This window comes from Ptychodera flava, chromosome 6 (assembly GCF_041260155.1).
Source record: "Ptychodera flava strain L36383 chromosome 6, AS_Pfla_20210202, whole genome shotgun sequence".
In the NCBI taxonomy this organism is placed as follows: domain Eukaryota; kingdom Metazoa; phylum Hemichordata; class Enteropneusta; family Ptychoderidae; genus Ptychodera; species Ptychodera flava.
Genome location: NC_091933.1, coordinates 4,174,688 through 4,197,500, shown reverse-complemented (window position 1 = coordinate 4,197,500; position 22,813 = coordinate 4,174,688). Strand labels below are relative to the sequence as shown.

The following is a 22,813-nucleotide window of genomic DNA, read 5'->3' as shown; positions in this document are numbered from 1 at the left end:
CAATACCGCTTTTTACTGACTTGGCTAATGGGGAAGTGATGCAGTTATTACTGTCTGGCAGGAAAAGGGTTAAGTGTGTGCTTTCAGATGTATGCAAAGCATTACCAGGATAGCAATATCATAGGGACTTTAGTGTCACAGAAAAAAGTTACAGAATGACCTTGATAAATGCACATATAGTGAGGAAGGTTCTTGTGGCTACCTTTGGCACCCTACTGTGTGAGCTGTATCTGTGTTTCTTCATATGACCACAACGTAAAAGGCAAAAAATTTCAAGTGAAATGAAAAATGTCAATTTGATTATTGATTTACCGTAGTAACAAATGAATGTTGATGTAACGCTGTAAAAGATCATACTGCATAAATGGTTGGAATTACTATGAAAGAAGTCCTTAGAAAATTAGAAGATATTTTTAGGCTAATTACTTACAAAGAGTTGCAGCCCATTGGTTTAAGTAAATGTCGAGAGTCTTTTCATTATCTGAAAATTGTTTCACTGCCGTCAGATAATTAGTTGATTGTATGTATTTACATTATCAACAAAGCCTCTACAGAATTCTGGTATTACAATATCCTTGGAACTTTTTTGAATTTATTTGTCCTCAGATCATTGGTTTGTTGGATGTGTTTACACCCACCGAATCGCTGAAAGATTTTCAAGATATTTACCTGGTAACACATCTCATGGGAGCGGATCTCAATAATATCGTCAAGTGTCAAAAGCTGACCGATGATCATGTGCAGTTCTTAGTTTATCAAATATTGAGAGGACTCAAGGTAAGCATCTGTTCTGAATCTAACGATTGTTTTAGAAGCTTTTCTGTGTAAAAAGTTTTATTTCTAACGCTTGTATTCATTACATACATAAAACTGATTTTGATAATATATGGGCAGAATGATAATGACCTTTGTAAAGTGTCAAAATCCAGTTAAAAGTGTTATTAGAGATGCTGCTCAGAGAATATTTGGAAAAAACAAAAATCAATACGAGAATTACACTTTATATTCTATAACAGGGGATATCAACATGAGTTAAAAGATAGATGATTGGGATAAAATTGTTAAAAGTTGAAAAGAGCAAGTCTACAGAGACATATCTTTAGCATAGGTATAAACTTTGTGCACAGCTTAATTTCAAAGGATAGAGAACATTTCTAAAAACAAGGAAACTTGACAAATCTGTCTTTTCACATTTTTTTGTATCAAATCTTGATAGTACAGAGTTCGACTGATCAGCAAAAGGCAAATCATGTTCATTTATTATACATAGAATAAACATGTCAGTTTAATAGAAATGGGGACCAGATTCTTGACGACACAAGTACCACCAGATTAATGGTTCAAAACTTTCTGTGTGTAACTTCTCTTGTAACAGTGCAGATATTGTGCAAATATTTATCTGAAATCAGACATATTGTTTCTCTTGTGTGTGATAATTCTTCACTGTCTCTTTCTATATCTTGCAGTATGTGCATTCAGCGGGTATTGTTCATCGAGACTTGAAACCCAGTAATATTGCCGTCAATGAAGACTGTGAACTCAAGGTACAGCAGACTGAAACACTTTTGAAGTGGTCATGTACTTTTGACAGCCACAAAGTCATGTGTGATTATTTTCAAAAGTTTCCTCCATTAATTGATCATGCTCTTGAAAATTTTGTCTGAATTTTTCATGAGAAGTCATCAGACAATTGAGTCAATATCCTCCACCTACCTTAAATATTACAAAATGGCCTTTTCTGACATTTTGCATTTTGATGTCTCACTGTCAGGGATTCACTTGAAAATAAAAAAGACTGATTTCCTCTTGAGGGATACCATCCAGGACAGTTTTCATAGTGGCTGTTTATCTAGGATCTACGTCCCTTTGTAACGTTTTGTTTTGCAAAATATATACATATCTATTATCATTACCACATCCAGGTCCATCATGGTATGTGAGACACAGTTAGTATTTGAATTTGTAAAAAATAAATGTATAAACGAGTCAGTAAGGAAATGGATAATGGCAAGATTTTTACATTTATTGGTACTCTCATTATTTTGTATTTCATGTTGTTACTTTTTATTCTAATTTTTAAAACCTACATATTAATTGTATTATATTAGACCTCAGTGGTAGCAGTTCACTACAGGCGTATTCACTGATTCACGATGTTCTATGCTTGACAGATTTTAGATTTTGGGCTAGCTAGAATGGCAGATGATGAAATGACAGGGTACGTTGCCACACGTTGGTACCGGGCGCCGGAAATCATGTTAAATTGGATGCACTACTCTCAGACAGGTACATACTTTCATATTCTTTATTGTTGTTCTGCAAATCTCACAGTGAAATTTTCGCTGGTAGAGTCTGTCCATGGTTTTATTGTTACAGTTTAAATCATTGGTTCTGCACACTGTCATGTCTTGACAATATGATGATATGCTCATTCAAAGAGACAGTTATTTGTGCAGGCACTTTCTCTTCAGTATTCATGTTGTTTTTTTAGCTACTATAGACTATAGTCTATAGAAGCTATTGCGATGGGTATCCGTCTGGTGTCCGTTGTCAGTCTGTATGTATGTATGTATGTATGTATGTATGTATGTATGTATGTATGTATGTATGTATGTATGTATGTATGTATGTATGTATGTATGTATGTCTGTTTGTGAGGCGTCCGTCCACTCAAATATCTTGAGAACCCCAATATTTACTGATTTGATATTTGTTGTTTAGATGAAAAATATGATTATGAGAAACCCACTTTTTTAATTTTTTGATATTGTTGAAAATATGCAAATTAGCGCCAAAAAAGGCGTTTTGGTAAAAAATCTTCTTCTTCATAACTGCTGGTCAGACAGCTTTGTTATTTGGTATACAGGTTCCTAGGGATAACCCAACTTAGAATTTGTTCAAATTTTAATGAAATATGCAAAAGAATATTTTTGTCAATTTTGGTCAAAACTTCATTTCATCAAAACCACTCGTCTGACAGCTTTGATATTTGGTATGCAGGTTCCTACAGGTGAACTAAATATGATATATTGAATATATGATGAAATCTGCAATTTTGTATTTTTGGTGCAATTTTTGCCATTTTTGGTCAAAAAATGTGTTTCTCAAAAACTACTTGTCTGATGCCTTTGATATTTGGTATACAGGTTCCTAGGGGTTGTCTTGGTGTGATATATTGAAATTTGATGAAATCTTCAATTTTTGTATTTTTGGGTCAATTTTTGCCATTTTTGGTCAAAATATTTGTTTCTCAAAAGTTACACATCTGATAGCTTTGATATTTGGTATACAGGTTCCTAGGCTTTATCTTAATGTAATATTTTGAAATTATGATGAAATCTTCAATTTTGTATTTTTGCAGCTAATTTTGCCATTTTTGGTCAGGCCATCCTGAAATGAGCTATCAAAGATATCCACCTTCTTCATCAATACATGTGTCACAAAAAGTTATTCTCTACATAACACAGCAGAGCTCTGTCAACTGCTGGGTCCTTTTTTTTCGGTCAGACAGATTTAATATTTGGTTTAAAGGTCCCTAGGATGACCTTAGTGAGATAATTTCATACAGTCAGGAAATACTTAATTTTGTATCCATGTCTATAGTAGCTTCAGGGACTTTGGCCCTATGTTTTTATTTGCCATCTAAATATGAAGGCGATTATGTTTTAGTAAATCAAACAGGTTATAGCTCTGCAAATATTTACACATTACTCAGACAGACAGACATGTCATTGAATTCATTGAGAAAGTTCTGAGTTTTCCTAAAAGAAACTGAATCTGTGATTCAATAGGTAAAGTCGCAGAGTTTATCGATGATGTCACTCAAAAAACATATCTGTCTCTCATGCTAATACTAGGATGTTATTACTTTCTTATAGCCTGCCAATATTTTGTTTGTTCAGTTCTAAATTCTAACATTTACCGCAAATATTGTTGACACCTGAAGAGTTTTTCTGGTCCATCACACTACAGTGATTTAACATCTATAGCTTTTCTTGCATAGTATTAAAATTTGATGATAATTTTGTTTCAGTTGATATCTGGTCCGTTGGATGTATCATGGCCGAGTTGCTTACCTCAAGAACACTCTTCCCTGGATGTGACCGTATCCTTTGGTTTTAGTTAAACCTGTCGCTGCCAAAACATTGACATGACATTGTTGTTTCCTGTGGTGAAATTGTAGCTGGGTGTGAGGATGTTGTCAAGGGTTTGGTATTTGAGGATGTTGTGGGAGGTGGGGGATTATAAAGGGATGTAAGGATATTGTGGGAGTTTGGGGAGGAGAGAAAGATGAAACATTACAGAGGAAGTATGGAGGTCATGTCTAAATACACAGTGTCAAATTTTCATGGTGCAGGAAGAGACAGAAATCTGTGTTTGTGTTTTCTATTCTCACCCACAGAACGTTATAGCCATCATAATGTCACTGTTCATTTCAAAATGTAGACATCGAATTATAAGTGATGTGGAATTTAGCTATTTGCAAAATACATAATGACCATGTTAACTTTTATCCATACTTTGTCTTTTGTTGTTTCCTTTGACAATGCAACCATAGATATTGATCAGTTAGTGCGGATTATGAAGCTTGTAGGTACTCCTAACGATAGACTTCTAGAAAAGATCAAGAGTGAAGAGGTAAGTTGTATCCTGTGGTTATTCCTAGTCAGGTTTTTATGAGCAGAGTGATATACCCACCAGGGGACGGCCTCTGTCTTTTAATTGCTGTAATTGTGATAATGTTGTCACTTGAGTCTTCTTGTAAAATCATGATATTAGCAACCATGATGCAGACACATTGTACAGATTTTGCTGTTTCTGCAAATACATCTACAAAAGTTCCTCATCAAGGGCAGTTATGCATTTTTCATGATGTTCAATAAAATGTCCCGTTACAATATTCACTATTAAACTCTCTCTTGAACCTAATGAATTTTCACTCACACAGGCTAAAACCTACATCAAATCACTGCCAAAAATGGTCCAAAGATGCTTTAGCGAGTACTTTGTTGGAGCCAACCCACAAGCCATTGATCTGTTGGAGAAGATGTTGGTACTTGACATTGATGATAGGATAACGGCTGCCGAGGCGATAAAACACCCCTACGTGGCGCAGTACCATGACCCCGATGATGAGCCAGACGGCGAACCTTATGATGATAGCTTTGAAAACATGGATCTTAAAATCCCAGAGTGGAGAGGTAAGTCAATGGCTACTGTTATGTGAAATCAGATTTGTAGTTTTTGTTGCAGCCTAACATCTGTTCTGAATGTTCCGAACAGCCTTTCCAGATTCCAAGTTAGTAGATCTTTAAAGAGAGTAACCAAATGTTAACATACCTATTAAAGAGTAATTAACGTACGTCTTTGAACAAGTTTTGTGTACAAAATGTTATTTGTGGATATTACATGTATACCATCATGATTTAAAATATTTTCAAGTATAAATCTATGATTACCCTGATGAAAACTCCATTATCATGAATTGAAATGCTCATCAAAGTTCAGTAAAATCAGTTGCTACAAATTGGATAAACCATCAGTAAAAAAATGCCATCTTATGACAATATTTTACCTATTTTGTAAGTGAGAAAGGAGTTTTTTCTCCTGCTTTATGAATTGTACTAATATCACCAGATGTCACAATGTCATAGAAATATTTTGAGGAAATGCAAGTTGTGTTATAAATGGGTATATAACATGTATGGTACACCAGCTTTACTCTTATGTTGTACCTGCCACTAGGGCTAGAGTAGATAATCCTCATTTGACCAACATCCCAATATACAGCTATGATCATAACAATAATTCTAAAGATATGATTTAAACCATTTCATAAGATTCTGATACTTTATTCTTTGCCAGATCATGATGAACTACATTCACAAGATATTTCTTCCAAATATCAACCAAAACAATTGAGAAAAAACATCTATCTGTCAATGTGTTCATTTAGAAAGATACTGTGAGCATTTTTGATAACTGCTTTTGTTTTTTATGGAAGGGTCGTCTAGTTTGAAAGCAAAATTATTCGGCAAGTCCTTTCTATTTATGGTGAACTTGTGCAAAACAGATTACTATTTAGTTTGCTGCAGTTTCAGTTACCTACATCTTGAGCAAGTTGATATGTACTCAGGAGACAGCTTAGTATCTGTCTGATGATACCTTTACAAAATAATTTGATTTTGGTTATTTAAGATAAAACTTTCAGTGACCACAGACAATTTCATTCAACTTGTTTTACATACTTAGTTGACTCACAGCATTATTAAAAAGATAATAGCATATGGTGATTGCTCGATGAAAGAGTGTTTTGTCAGATAATGAAAAGCAAACTATTTTTCTCTAAATATTTCTTTTTTACCCAGTTGAATAGGAAACAGTCATTGAAATGAATTTTGCTAGCAAAAGCAATGAAATAAATAAAATGTAACATTTTGACATGATTGTACAATCCCCTTTTCAAACATTCCACGTACCTGCAAACTAAACGATATATATGATTTGAAACCATGCTCTTCTGTGCCTGTCCCTTCTTCTGATGTAAGTGGGTTGTAAGTGTTCATGCTTAGACATTTTCAATCGACTAATACAGTGTAAATTTGATGTGAAAGTGAATGAAAACATCTTGAAATGTGAGGCCATGTTTAAAGAGCTCTTTCTGATCTGTTAGTTGCCGCTAACTGTATCTTTGAAAACACTGCATGCACTGGCTGAACATGTAGAAATTGTTTTGCGCAGTCCATGCTACATAGCAGCACTGCTGTGAGCACCAGCTTTTTCACAAAATAGCGCAGTCAAGTAGTGACTCTCATGTGAATCTGTGCCAATTCGTAACCTTTGTGCTGTCTTGCGTGTTCTTGCCTCTAATCTTAGGATTGGTTCACCAAGAAATTATGTTCTATGATCCTGTCAAAAACCCCAAGCCTTTGTAATCAATCTTGAACTTCATACTAGTTGATTGCATTCAAATAGTAGGTACCATTACACTAAAGTAAATATCAACTTCTAGTATACTAACCTTTTGCACTGATAAGTCAGTGTGTACACCTTGTGGCTTGCCTTGCAATGACATCCATCTTGCGTTTTTAAAACCATTGTAATGCTACCCACTAATCAACCCCACTAACACTGTGCCATGTACATTAGTCATTGCTTCTGCCTGTATAACATCGATATCAGCCTATTCATCGTGCATATGTTTTTATATCTACTGAAATACTGTTTAGAGTCAGGTAATGGAGTTCTGTATACCTAGAGACATTAGTTGCAGAAGTATGACATGGCTTCGTACAAGTCAACATTGACAATTTTCAGATTGGCTCTCTACAGAGAAAGAAATCCGGAATCTTCAGCGTATGGTAGAAAAACAGATGTTTGAACTCACAAAATCTAACAGTTGTTTGCAGACTCATTTTGAAAAGTGCAAAGACTCCAAAGTTTTCTCTGTCTAATTCTGTGAAGTTTATTGTAGTATTTCCCTAGTTTTATGAAATGGCAGAATGGCAGCCATTTTGAAGAGCGGTTCATTTTGAAATAATTTACTTCACTAAAGAAAGGATATGCAAAGTCAATCATGATTTCTATTTGTGATTTTGAAAGAGAATTATTTAATGATTCTTGGAGCAAACTAATAGCTAAGGTTTAAAACTTTTACTTTCAAGTTGTGTACTGCCTTTGGATGTAAACATTTTTGATAATTCATAGTCTCTGTTTCCATAATCAGGAACATGGTGATGTCTTATAAAAGGTGATTTTGGACAAGGCCCAGCTCTTTAAAACAGTTACATCTATTTCAAAATGACTTATGATATGATGCAACAAAATTAGCTGATTATATTTAGGCCAATCAGGGAACAGTATATTCCACCACTGAAACACAACAAATGTAATATCAGAGATTACAAATTAAAAGTACAAGAAGAGGGCAGAGCCAGAAATTTTTGTAATTTAATAATTTTTCAAATATTCTGTTTCTCACCATTAATTTGTGTCATTTGTGGTACATGTGCTACCCAAAATCGTGTCGTCCCTAGGTGATGCTATTATGTTTTTGCTACAACAGTACAATTGTGGCCAAGTCATGAATGTTATTGATCAAAAAGTAACAATATTAGTGTAGGAGCAAAACACAGAAATAAATAAACAAGAAACCAATTGGAGCATGTGCCTTTGTCAGATACTGATAAGACAAGCCAGTGCACAATAATGGTAGAATAACGTCAACATGCACAAAACCAACCCAGTGTAAATCTCATATAACTTTCATGTCAAACCCACATCTACTGATCTGAATGAAACTTATTAACAGTCACAAACCTTGCATTTTCATCAAATTTGCCCTGGTAATTGGATGCATAATATTGTTGCAAAGATTAAACACAGTGCCCAAATGCCAAAACAACACAACATGCCCAAAACTCGTTTCTCTACTGTATATCTTGTAGTTACTTCACCTGGGTATAAATGAGGCAGAAACTGAGGTGATTCACGTTTTGTATAAAATAGTGACAATGAAACACAAGTTTAGTAAACGTGGTTGTCATTTCATTTGTGATGTATGCAACTCCACAATTTTTGCCTATGGATTTCCTGATCAAAGAGTAGTCATGCAAATTGTGGTAAAGGCTTGTTGTGTTGTTACTGTGCAGCAAAGTTAAAGGTCCCAAGGTGTCATTGTACAATCCATCAGGTCATAGGTCACAAATGGGAGTATATATTTAAAGAGTCACCTGGAAGTGAATTGCTGTGTGTTTAGCAAACAGTATACACTTCAGTAACTGCAAAGGAGATGTACATATTGTCTTACAACATACTGGCTTTCTCTGTCTGGGTTATGCAGCAGTCAGTGTAATCCTCAAGAGTGGCAGGGACCACTTTGGCCAACACAGGGCAAATTTGAGATTTGACGGGATTTACCATAAAACTGAGTTTAAGGGGTGAGCAGTTTTGGTGTCCCAAGTCTGTTTTACCAGAGTTTTACAGACCAATGGTGTTGGCATGGGGAAATGTTGGGGATTGTCTTTGATGGTGATTTTCAAGATTGCTTTAGCCAACAGGGTAGGACATTTGGCAAATTTCACAAGACCGATTTCCTAATCCCCTGCAAAGGCCTGACTTCAGGGAGTGTGAGTTATTTGGCAATACTAAACTAGTACCTACAATCAGATGTATGCTGTTACCCGCAGAGCCTGTCAGTATGTATGTGTCAATGTGTGCATCTACAATTCATTTTCACAAGGAGAAAGGTGTTGGTTATACATTCCCCTCTCCCTCAATCACTAATGAAAACAGTAATGTCAAGTCATTCTAGAACTTTAAAAATGCTAACCAAACCATGTGAAGGGGATAAGTCATTGGGAACATGTAACATGCATCATAGTGGTATCCACAATGCTTGTTAAGTTGTGCTGTGATGTTCAGAAAAAGAGATCTGATTTTTGGTTTGTGTAAAAAGTCTGTGTGAATCATAGCATGTACCTTGATACATGTGTCTTTTTAATTAATGAAACTACACACAAACATGTGGAGATGGTATAATTGTATTAGCTTGTCACTTTGCGTATGACTTTGTACAGCCACTGTTTAGAAATGCTATGCATGATGTAATGTCATGGTGAATTCATTTACCACATTGATTTGTTTATTTTGTCAATCTTTATTTAGAGAATGATTCTATAAATCATTAGAACAGGTTTGTATTAACTAGAAAGCATGAAACCTCAACTTTCCTTGCTTGATTGATTGAAATAATCACCAAGAAACATATGATTTCTATCAACTTTTTCTTTGCAAAACTCTAGCTGTGGAAATTAAACATTGATACCCTTGTATCTTTGTAAATCATTTCATGTTCTATGGTAGTAGTGTCAAATGTTTATGTGTCCAATGTCAAGCAAAGTGATTTTTCAGAAAATGTAAATTTAATGTTTCCAACAATTTAGTGTGTTAACCCTTTGAACCTTGACCCCAGGTGACCTTTGACACCATGCAGATTCCCACCTTAAACAGGGTTAAAAAGGGTCACATGTGATTGCATCTTTGACCTATCACCCTCAACCACTTACATTCTATTGGTGACAAGATTTGATATCTGATAACTCCACTCTTCCATTTATGTAACACATGCCCTCTGTCAGTGTGACAGGTCATCAGTAAGAATGAATACAACCAAAGAAATAACTGAAAGACAAATTGAACACAGGCATTCCTTGATAAGAGACAAATCAACTTACGCCTGTCCATAAATGTCTAACCATGACCAAAAATGTTAGTAATATCACTTACAAATGTCATCAAATGTTATCAAATGTTATCAAATGTCATCAAATGTCATCAAATGTTATCAAATGTTATCAAAACATGGAGGTACTGGTAAATATTTTCAAATGATTTTTATCTTTATTTTTCCTTGCAGAGCTTGTGTACAATTTTGTCAAAGATTTTTCAGAGAATCATGTCGAAATGGCAGATGTGGAATCTCAATAACAACAACGTCACCATGGCAGTGCCATAGCAATGATCTTAGTGCTTACTCTACTGCCGGCCACCATCTTTTGTATATAAGTGTAATATAAGTTATAGGCTATTTTCAGCAGATAATTATTGTGGTTTTTGTATTAAATCTAATTCACTTCCATTCACAATAAGTGTAGAGATCTGCCCAAATCAATGTCTATGTCCTGTTCTCAACCAGTTGTGGTACAGATTGCGTAAGCTAATTTAAAAATGTATCACAGAATTTTATGTTTTCGGAAAAATCAAGAAATGTTCCAGTGATAGTTTGCTTTTTGAAGTCTTTTAGGTTTATGTTTTATCAAAAATTGATGAATAAGATTTTCTGTAACTTCCGATCTCCATATTGTCAGGGGACACTAAGACTGACAGTAATGTACCGACATTATGCCATCACAGAAATATGACTTTGTTAAAGGTAGAATGCGCCTCGGGGACAGATATTCAATCTCTCAGTTTTTTCATTATTTTTCTGGTACACCACTTGTTTGGGTCATAGTAAAGCTCTTGGCATAAGAAAAATTGCTACTATCTCAGTTTTTCAAAAATTGACAGTGTTATATTTCTACATAGTAAATGTTTGGGAATTTGTTTCTCTAGCACCAAATTTTGGACGATGACCCCCAAATTTATTCTTGATTTGGTAAGAGAACAGTTAGAAGTTTCATTGAGGAAAGTTTGGGCAAGAGTTTCAGTCTTTCACTTTTGAGGCGCATGCTACCTTAAATGACCATCAAAACCTAAGATGGGATTTAGGCTCTCAAAATATTAACAAATACACAATTTTTGTACTGCTTAGAAATGTCATGCTGCTCCATTTTTGAGGCCCTTGCCTTTATTTCTATTATCAAACACCTGGATTTAATCTGTATTGAATCAACCAATTGAGTTTTTAGGAAAATCCAATCTATTGCAAGTTATATCAGTGCAGTGTTTTATGCTGTTGATGGTCTTTGTTGAAGGCATTTGTCCTGAGTTGAATATTTCAACTTTTTCTATGTTGTAAATTGCTTGATATCAACAAGACTTACCAGTGTCTCTTGCACCTTATTATGTAATGCATATGAAGGAAACTTGAATGAGGTTTAGCAGGCATGGTGTGCAGTTTTGATAGCCATGGTGTCAAATTGCAACTGTTCTATTGTACCACAGATATTCATTGTCATGGATTCCGTGCCATTTTGAAGTGAACTAGTCTAAAACTGAAGGCAATGTAAAATTGTGAACTTCACCAAAGATTCAACAAAACAATTGATGTAATAGATTGTCAGTGATTTAGGAAAACAAGGTATATAGTTGTTATGCAAAAATAGTGTTGTCTGTGTGAACATGTTTTGTATGTTACGATAGTAGTTTGTAAAATGAGGTTTTGTAAGTTTGCTGTCAAGTTTGATATTTGGTACAGCTGAAAAGCCATCTGTTTTCAAAAAGTTACATATTGCTGGGATATGTCAGACAATCTTTTCTCTTCAGAATTTTGAAGTTTGTCAAATCACCTTTTTTAAATGAGCCAAAATATATGTAAATACCTAACCAAAGGGTGGTAGCAATTTAATCAGCACCAAGATCACAATTGTCGCATGTTTGGAAGAAGTACATTGCATAATGCATTTTTAATTTCAGTTTAGCTCTGTTGAAATGGTGTATTTTTATATTGTCATTGTCTCTGCATGTTGAGCCAGGTGTCAGGTATTAAAAATTTGCTGTAAAATTATAAGCATCACTTCAGCGTGTCACTTAGCTAACTGTGAGCATGCCTGTAATATCTGATGGTAACTTTTGGACATCCAGGGTTTGGAAATCAGCCTAGTATTTGCAGATCTCCAGAACTATTATATTGGGGTTATCCAGTGGTCTTTACATGTTTTCTATGTCATACAGTTACTCTGATATCCATTAATCAAGTGCACATGTACAATATCACCACAGTGGTGATAGGACTGTGATCTTAGATTCATTGATCTGAGCTACAAAGCTGATAACCAGCAGATCTCAGAAAGAGTTCCACAGTACAAACAGTCATTCCAAACAGTAAATGGCATTATCTTGTTCAAATTCACAGTTAGTCATCACACGCACAAAACTTACACGATGAAACCCCAGAATGTTTAATTAAAATAATATAGTATAACATGGTACTCTGGCACCTTCAAGTCATTGACCGTTGATTAATAAATATTCATGAAATCTTTAGTTTGCATGCCCCAACGTATAATATCCACCAAGCACACTGATTGGATAGTGAACTCCATAATAAACAGTTCAACACAATATTACCAACATCACAACACATGACCAATAGACTACAAGATATTCCTTCATATCACCTCACTTTGTACAATTGTATTGCATGGATTATACAATTCTGATCTCTTATTTTACATTGCACTATGACTGGAAACCTCAGCTAACTGAAATACATAATTACATCAGTAAATTTTTGAGAAATATAACCTTCTTGTTTAGATTCTGCTTCTGAATGTGTACAATGTCAGTTCATAAAGTGATTTACATTTACAAAACAAAGGTTACAGTGTTCAGCATAGTATTAAATCATTTTGTTCAACAGGGAAAATTATTTATTCCACGTTCATATACATGTAAAAGTTTGCCCGCTAGATGAGAAATAAGGTAAATCCTTTCCTGTAATCAGGAATGGCACTACTTTGCACAAGTGTTTGTACCAGAGCTTGTGTTTTGTTCGATAAATTCCTTAGAAAAAATTATTTATTGTAATTCAAAGAAGAAGTCAAAATGAATGTGAATTGTATCACATGGTCTTTGCAGATAAATACAAATTTCTAGTCATGTACTTGTATGCATGCATCATTCACCTTGAAAAGAAATGTAACTGCATCCACATGTGCACAGAGCACTCAATACATATTGCTTTTTTTTTGGTTATAATTATGTTTACTCATCTTTCAAATGTATGAATACTAGAATGAGGAAATTTAGTTGTTCCAGTTTGGTTCATCTTGGGTCAAGGTCACAGGTGTGATTCTATGTTGATTGGTTTCCTACTAATATATGCAAAATCTAATATCTAGAATGACTTTATAAGACCTGCAAAGTAGCAGTAGTTGAAGTGGAGGTGTCAATTGCTTTACCGAACACACCCTGATAACATCCTGTATTCATCATAATAAGATATATGCGGTACAGCATTCTATTCACAACACAATGATTGTAAAAGACGGTTTAGTTTTTCTGCTGCTGTTTGCCAATAGTAGTAACTAGCGTAAGGAATGGTCTGTAGTCTACTCATGACAATGGTTTTATGGTTGTAATTGGATTCTCATGAACATTTGATGAATCAAATGGACGGAGAGGGAAGAGAGCTGTGTTAAAACTTCAAGTGCTTAATTTAAATACGCCATGTCTCCTCAGGCTTCTTCAGAAATTTTTCTGAAATTTTACCTGACTTAAGTATCAGATAAAAACCTGGTGAAGAAAGAATGCAGAGTTTAGTTACCCACATCTTGAAAATTGAAAAACTTTTTCATTCATCTTCAGAGTCCCAAAATTGTTTCTGCAGTCTTGAAAAGAACTTATGAAAGAATTCATCAAACCAATAATTGTAACCTTACCCGTTTATTAGTTATTACTGTGTTGAATCAAAATGTAATACTTGAGCACATCTTTCTATCATCTCTGCAAATTGAACTTGTACACTTCCTTATCCATTGATAAACTCCAACTGTCCTGCAGAAAGGAATGGTGTTGTGCCACATTTTGGCAGTGAAAGGGTTAATTTACCCTATCTGACCGTCTCTCAATGATTGTTACTGCCATTAATGATGTAAACATATCAACTCATCTTATGATTTCTAAATACAGCACAATTTGTTTTGACAAATGCTTCCAGCTCCCAGCACCTTGTCTTGTTGGTCTTATTCACATCATTGACAACAGCTAGGTTATACTAAAGCTTGATTGTGAAGGGGGTTTGAATTTTTTTAAGTGCCATGAGTAATGCAGTAGATGTGGTTTGTATAGTCTGTATTTTTTTGTGAAGAACTGTATGTGAAACACATTTTTGGCAACGTGCTTCATGCCACAATGCAAGTCAACTGTAGGATTTACGCTAGTTACAGAGGACAAAATTTAATATTGCAGCAATATTAGGACGCTTGTGGACTTTCATAGCTATGACACTGTTGCTAGCTACTTAAAATGATGCAATGTGATATGTTACAGAGTAAAGATTGTCATAGCAATATCTGTGGCAGGGTTGGAGTAGTGTAGCACCGCTATGATAGTTTACAGTAAACGCTATGGCTTTGAAAATTAGTTTAGTTTGTCAATAGTAAGTGTGTGTACATGTAAGGTATGTAATAGTAATTATGTGTCACTGATGAATGGACCATTTTTGAAATAAATGAATTTAAAATGAAATCACTTTGAAATGTAGCTTTGTAACTTTGCTGATTTTTGATTTACAGTCATGCAATACTTGTAAACAGCAACTTCTTTGATATTAAAAAAATCTTGGAAAATAATGTATTCTGGTCTGCCATTGATTTTGTATGTGTGAAGTGAACATGACTGCATTTGACATTGTTGGGGGATCATCCAAATTTCAGTGGAAGATCGTAACAACTTTCCAGGCTGTGGGTTATAAATACATTGGCACACAATATACTGTTTGTCTGGTAGGAGTATTAGCAGAGTGTGTTGTTTAGAATCTATTGAACAGAAGTAGACCTTTGATGACAATGTTTCAACATCCAATTTTGAAAATCATAAACACAGTTTTATACGCATTCAAGTACTTTGGTGTGATTATCAGCTCTCAGTGAAAACACTTTCAACAGATGTATATCTTCTGCATAATCGTGACTGTATAATTAATTTTGTTTATGATTTCGAACAATTTACTCGAATAAGCTGTAAACAGAACAGGTCCAAGGCAGATTCCTGTGGAACACCAAACCTTATATCACACTTTTCATTTCTCTTGCGATCTATCACTCAGATAATATGTTGTCAACTATGTTGTCAAAGCCAAATTTAGCCTGTATTCATAGTGTGGAGCAATGTTTAAATATCCACTCTGTGTAAGCCAGTGCTGAGATCCAACAACACTGTGGGCTGTCAAATTTGCTACCTGTTGTTTCCCCATACACTGAAATATGTCAGAAGTTACCCTGCTCATAGACCCTCGAGAAAAACACACACAGGTAACGTCGCATTTGCCTTCATTTGAGCTGTTAATTGGTCAACGACAACCTGCTCAACAAGCTTTGATACAGGTCTGTAATTTGAGAGATATGTACCAGCACCTGGCTTTTTCAACAGTGGTGTTAGAATAGTTACCTTCCAGCTATCAGAAAAAATGCCACTATTATATGGTGTCGCTCAAATTTGATCAGAATTGGTATATACCAGTATGGGTTACCAATGATCAACAATAAATGTTGTTTCTATCTGTTCAGTGGAGGGAAATTCTACGTTGATGTTATGGCAATGATTTCTGCACAGTACAACCAGAAAAACAACAAGAATGACAAAAGTAATTAAGGTCTAACTTTAGGTACTGGAGGTCAACTTTAGCAACATGCATAGCAGAAACAAGCCCCTCTCAGTTCAGTATAAACGGTCTTCCCCCATCTACTGTCTATGGTAACAGTTCATAAACAATGACAGGAAATGACTCAAGATAGTAGAGTTGGCCTGTTTCTTACTGGCATGCCATCACTCCTGCACATTTGCTGGATTTCCCTTTTTCTTACCTCATTTGCACATTTTTGACACTGATGTGTTCATTTGAACAAATTCACATCTCAACCCCTGCATCTACCTGTACACCAAATACTGAGATGGTAGCTTTGGCGGTATGGGAGCCTTTGTGGTGTGACATACATCCGCACATACCCACAAATATACAGACATACAGACATGCAAATCAGATGCAAATGAACTGATTCAGCTTATACGATAACCTCACATTGGTACAACCAAATGTGAGCTAAAAATGCCACTTTGGTGGATTATTTTTTGCCGACGTCGACGACATTCGAAAACAGGGTGACCCCCCATTCCAAATTTAGTGTGCCAATTGATCCTGAGTACTACTGTTTAGTTATTTTTCGTTTTGAAACCAATGGAGCATGCTTATCTAAGAGATGGTTTAACTGTTACATGTGGAAACCAAAGTATCCAGGTCGCTACTCTGCAAAATATCTGGGTCGTGAAGGGCTGACAGTAGCATGTCATTTCTGAATGCTGTTAGGTCCATCTTTCTATAAGCATGAAGTGTAACATATTTGCTGTCAATATTCCTGTCGACACGACTCAAGTAAGTATGAACAAAACAGGGATCTGAAATAAAGTGATTACTCTCAGATGAAGTGATACCAAGTCTATCGTCATCTCTTGTGATAGTTGCCAGTGTATTTCCACATTCATGGCAATACTCATGTTGTTGAATTTCTGGGCTGATCAATCCTCAGCGCTGTTGACATGAAGTTGCCACATACTATGTTGGCTCACTACAGGTTAAGATACTATCCAGGTAAACTCTCAAATTCATGTAAGAAGACACTGAGGCAGACTGGATGAACCATGGAGTACAGAGACACGTAGTATATTGTAACAAGCTTTATCTTTCCATTCTTGCCAGTAACACTCCATTCGGCAAATTCAAACGAACATTCTTCCCTAGCATGAGTCTTACTAAACTTGAACAGGTGTTCTAAAACAACCACAGGAATACCACCACCAGCCCTGTGTTGTCTAGGATGATCTTTTATATCATAGGAGGGAGGTAAATCGACAGACTTTATAGCTGTTTCACATTCTAATAACCAAGTTTTCGTAATAACATGTCCAAGTTTCCATATTTCCAGAAGATGATCACAGAAAACATGTTAGACTATATCCCTTTCCATAGTTGACTGAATGCCCTTTAACTAAGAAAAATTTGGCACCTGTTACAGCAGCGTCACATTTGAAATGAGTGTTCATTTTTAGATAACACAAAGATTTGAAAACCTCACTCCTGTACTGATGTCCCAGGGTCTGTCTATGTGTTTCCTGCCACCTCATTGCTCTCTATATCTTCGTAAAATGCCAAGGTCTTTCAATCTGCAAAACACATGATTTGGGATTTTTGCAGGTGATCTCAGTGCTTGAAGTATCTTATTTGAATGCGAAAGTATTCCCTTCAAGATGTTACGACCTCATTTGAATAACGAAGTCTTTTCCCTTCAAGTTCAAGATGTAATCATGGTGTCTATCTTCTCAGGTCTTTCAAAAGTTGGTTTACCAGTGATATACAGCAACAAAATAGACATGAAAGCAGTAAAGAGAAGAATGTTTGTGGTCTTTAGATATTGACTTACATGCATACAAAGCTATGGAACCACCAAAATTTAGCATGAGTTTTCAGAGCTTATAAAACAGACAGCACCCTACATGAGGTGCCTCAATGTTAATCTGAAGTACTGAGATCACAGAGTTGTTGTCATCACAGGGGAATGTTATTTGGACAGAGTTCTCATAATTCCCCGTTTTTTGTTACCTTTCAGTTAAGTGTTGTTTTGACCTCTCTAGGGCTATATTCTCAGATAGATAGAATACTTCAATCTAAACCTCAGTCCCCAACTCAATACATAACCTACTACATTTTATCATAGTGATCTTTTGACAGAATCCCTTCAGTGAATGCATGTAACTTAGAGACCTTGAACTTTGTCTTTTCATACCTGCATACTTTTCTATTTCCATCTATGTGTAAATGGATGTAGATATACATTTCTTTCTGGGAGACAACATTAGCAAGTAATGAGTCCTTCATTTAACACCAAGAAATGATAAACCTATTGATACATAAGTGCCAAGAGTCGTATGTCCAAACGTCACTTCTGACAAAGATTCATCTATACATATGTTTTGTCAATTTAGAAAATGTTATATGATATTTGTATGAAGAATTCCCAAAAGATAAATTGGGGTTAAAATGCATGATGCCACACTCCGAGCAGTGGTGGACACACTGAGAGAGATTACTGTATTGTCATAATTTAGAAAATTTGTGATTTAACTTTTTTGTCATAATTTACAAAATATGTGACTTAACTTTTAGTAACTTTTTTGTAAAACAGAACATGTTAGTTATGGTAATCTTATGTAAACGATATCTGTACTTGTATTCACAATGAAAGAAGCTGGGTAAGTATGTTTTAGCATACAATTGTTTTGACATTACAGCATGTGAACATTACAGGATACAGACAGGATATTCATGCAAAGTCACCTATTAGAATGAGGCAAGTCTTCCCTGTGTGTGGCTACTGCATGGACTACGACATAATCTGTGCTAGAGGGCATTGTAGACTAGAGGACTTGAAATCTTGATCTGATTTTATATCTCCATACTGCAAAGTTATTATTCACTAGGAATCGATTTTGCCTCTTTCCTGAATAGATGAATCCACTCAACTTAATAAGGTAAACTACCCATGGATTCTGTTCTTTTACTTATAAATGTGAAAATTTTAAATCCAAGGAGAATATCAACAAAACAGCAATGTGAAAATTCCTATGAAAGCTATGCTTTCACGGGCTGTGTAAAACACATAGACATCCATCCCATTTCGGAATAAACCTAAGATTTGTTTTTTATTTCCTGAGTCTGCCCTCTACCAAAATACGTGCTAAATAAAGTTGATTCAAATGAAACACTCTTATAAGGGTATAGGTAGGAACTGTTAGCCAGTAAACGCAACTGGATACTTAATTTTAATCTTGAATCAGCCCATTTCAAATCCTCTCTGAGTTTGTCACTTTACTCTCTCATACGATGAACTACCCATTTTTTTACAACTTTAATCTCCTTTTGAAGTTAGCTACTCCCCTGCTGTTGAGTCAGTTTTCACATTGGCTCAGACAGCACCCTAAATTGATGTACACAAGCTTCTGTGTGACCTTACCTTCACTCAGACATAATAAACATCACCAGTCAAACTGCAAATCTTTCTGAATACCTTGTGAACTTTATTGTAAAAGCACTGAATGTTTGAAATAGTTTAAATAAGAACAAAAGTACAACCCAAAGCATTCAGCTTTATCTCTAAAATTCACATAAAATACAAAAAAGTTGAACGGATTATGACAAAGGAAACAAAACATTGTTTAAATTGAAAGAATAACAAAACGGAAAAACGCGTCACAACCATAAACCCAAAGACAAAGTTGATAGACTGTTCTTGATTCCAAATCAAACATAGCAGCCTTTTCCTGAACTTACAAATTGACTCAACTTGATTGAAGATTACTGTAAAAGAATAAATAAACAAAACAAGAAACAAAATAATTTAATGATTAATGAATTATTTAGAAAGGAGTAAGATTCTGACATATATTCGGTGGGCAACTATTTAGAAATGAATGAATTGTTATAATATCTATGTACAGAGCTTGGAGTGCAATTTTACTGGGGACTACACTCAGTTGGTGCCTTACAAGTGGAGTATTGGTTACCGTATGCTATCAAAAGTTATTTACTAAGGTTTTTTGGTGTAAAATAACTTTAAGTTGGGACATATCGAACAGGACTACTCAGCATTGTTTCATTTGGAAAACAAACTGATTCAAGTTTTACTTTGCAATGCTTGACTAAGTAATCAAGGGCATTGTGAGAAATTGTTAGTGAAATCCTATGAGGTGTCTCAAACTTGCAAATTTTTCTTGAACTTTGAACTCACATGTTATATGATCTTGACAACCTGAGGGAATCCTGAAGCATGAGGTCACGTAGTGTCCAGAGAGCCTTTGTAGCATCTCCACATGGTCCAGCACCATTGGCTAGCCAGTGAACTGGTAATTTAGCTTTCTGTTGGTGTGATAATGGAATGTCTTGTCGTTTGGCATTCAGGTTTCTATCCCATTCACTAACTGTCTTGTGACTAGAACGCAAACCTTCAATATACCTGTTGAAGAGAGAACAGAACATACACTGAGATATTCACTAACTGTCTTGTGACTAGAACGCAAACCTTATATATATACCTGTTAATGAGAAAACAGAACATACACTGATCTCAGTATACTGCCTAGGTTGTGAAAATGTGGGTACAAAGGCCCCATAGGGCTGAAAATGGACTATTTTGAGGAAGAAGCAGGCCTAAACCACCACGGGTCCTTCCTCCACATTTTGAATTGCTATAAGAAGCAATTTTCTGTCCAACATGCTCCATTAAAGGGGTGAATGAAAGCAATATGTTGATTGATCCAGCTGTGACCAGCTAAAGACAATAAAGGTTAGTGTTGCCATGTCCATAAGCCGTATGCAAACACCATGAGCCAAGCTGTGAATGAAATGACAAGTATCTACAGGGAAGCTGGAAGATATCTATAATAGTGATTTTGTGCTGATACAAATACAGAGTTAGTTTTTGAGTAACAGTACAACCCAGCAGAGAGTCACTATTTAGTTTTGTGGTAATGGTAATGGCACACCATCAGAACACTGACTTTGTTATTGATTGAATGACACTGAACTGCACTTGGTTTGTGACACCTGAATAATTAAACATGTAAACTTCCCTCACAGACATAAATATGAAATGGTATTACAAAGTTGTCTCTCATTGGTCTATTTCTTGATGAAAATAATAACATATTCAAAATAATAACATATTCAAAAAAATGTGCATCATTGATGGGATTTGACCAATCGTACTGCAATCTTGTTCAAATACTGTCTTTTGGCAATGTTGGCATTGCACAACTCCTACCTTCATATGACTGTCGTTAAATTTTTTTCTTCTGGCAATGAAACTGAAGATATCAGCATATTATGTATCTTTAGCAACATTACTCAGTTCGAGCTATAACACTGAATCATTGAAAAGATGGGTTTGCTGTTGTCAAGTATTGCATAAGATACTTTGGTCAACTCCATATCAGCTAAAAGGCACTTATATCTTACCGGAGGTAGGCTTCTGAATGTAGCAGTCTCTGTGTCTTGGGTGGCACAGCTACAAACATTGGTGCTGGTGGCTGAGGAGGTGCAGCTGTTATCTGGGTGTGCTGAGCTTGCATGACTGTACTCTGTGGCATTGGAGACTGGCTCACTGGATGACCACCTGACATTGTGGACAGAATAGTGTTTGTTATGAAAGTTGACGATACGAACGACAGTTTACAAATGTCTGTACTTGTCAATGAAAACAAAGAAGTATGTTGTGATTGACATTATTGCTGATGCAACAAAACAACAGGCATACAAACAAGGCAACAAGCTAGATCTCCATTGAAAAAGTCTCTTTTCCTGGATAGAAGAATACAAAATTCCTTATCTGAGTACAAAAATCAAAGTCTGTGTGTCCTCTGATTCACAAACTCTTTGCATCAATGTAGGACTCTCTGGAAATTTCAGCCCTATACCACTGTATGTAAGATGAAACACTTTGGTGCATTGGAGACAACTTTCTTGAGTCACTGGCACATCAAACAGACTTGGAGGGCATACTGATCAACATTCACTATTTTACCTTCTGTACATGTAAATTTTGTCAGTAGGTAGAAGTACCAAGACTAATATTACTCTGGGTACTGTTTTCTCTGTGAAACGGGGAAATGACCAGTTCTTGACAACTTTTTCAAGATTTCACTTTCTTTAAATGAGCAGTGGACACTGCATTTCTGGATCAATTGTTTGGTTTGAATTTGTGCCCTAATAAAGGTGATTTTGTTACACTGATTTAATGAGACAAGAATTTGATCGTTCAAACAGTGTTCTAGTTGGAAAATTTCAATTGTTATATCAGTGTAGAACATTCATGATTAAAACTTTGCGAATATCACAGTCCAAATTCAACAGGTATAAATAGAAGCCTCAATACAGAAGCTGTTGTTATATGAAAGTAAAATAAGCAGAAATAATTATAAAGTATGATATTTGACAAAGATTTTCTTTTATGAAACGTTAGCTGATTCTCTTTTTTCCAAGTTCTATTTCTATGGTTTGTCTATGGAGCCTGGTAGAAAGAGGATTAAGAGATTCAACAATAATTTTTCTGACGAAGTGATTTCACTGAAACAGCAGCTACCACTGACAAACAGAGTACCATATCAAAGCCTTTAAAATGCTCAACACCAGTTCTAAGATACCAGAGGGGTAATGTTAAATACAGATGCAAGCACAAGATGATATACTTGACATGTGCCATGCAATCAAGTCTTCAGCCTGGCTTATGTCATGGCATGGCAACAAACGCTGCTGACATTACGAAAATGGTCATTCTGAGGGCAGTTACTGCAGTAAGGACTTCACCAGGAGTGATATCTT

General features: G+C 35.5%; 2 protein-coding genes across 14 annotated transcripts in view; one reads left to right on the top strand and one right to left on the bottom strand.

Annotated features, from left to right (window-relative positions):
• Window positions 1-15,017, top strand: part of LOC139134636 (mitogen-activated protein kinase 14B-like) — a 29,006-nt gene extending 13,989 nt beyond the window's left edge. The window contains exons 3-10 of one of the 3 annotated variants that reach the window (XM_070701584.1): window positions 607-777; window positions 1,467-1,544; window positions 2,172-2,286; window positions 4,034-4,105; window positions 4,559-4,638; window positions 4,949-5,201; window positions 6,877-6,974; window positions 10,418-15,017. In XM_070701584.1, the coding sequence (XP_070557685.1) occupies window positions 607-777; window positions 1,467-1,544; window positions 2,172-2,286; window positions 4,034-4,105; window positions 4,559-4,638; window positions 4,949-5,201; window positions 6,877-6,935 (828 nt within the window). In that variant the 3' untranslated portion in view covers window positions 6,936-6,974; window positions 10,418-15,017. Of the gene's footprint in view, window positions 1-606; window positions 778-1,466; window positions 1,545-2,171; window positions 2,287-4,033; window positions 4,106-4,558; window positions 4,639-4,948; window positions 5,598-5,970; window positions 6,975-10,417 lie in introns of those variants that run through there. The other 2 variants (XR_011552823.1, XM_070701583.1) reach the window with 2 other exon arrangements.
• A 4,475-nt stretch (window positions 15,018-19,492) lies between these two features.
• The window catches only part of LOC139134635 (protein polybromo-1-like), a 35,124-nt gene continuing 31,803 nt past the window's right edge, over window positions 19,493-22,813 (bottom strand). For all 11 annotated transcript variants that reach the window (XM_070701571.1, XM_070701576.1, XM_070701575.1 and 8 more), the window contains 3 exons: window positions 21,452-21,608; window positions 20,226-20,450; window positions 19,493-19,795 (listed from right to left, as the gene is read on the bottom strand). In XM_070701571.1, the coding sequence (XP_070557672.1) occupies window positions 19,777-19,795; window positions 20,226-20,450; window positions 21,452-21,608 (401 nt within the window). In that variant the 3' untranslated portion in view covers window positions 19,493-19,776. The remainder of the gene's footprint in view (window positions 19,796-20,225; window positions 20,451-21,451; window positions 21,609-22,813) is intronic.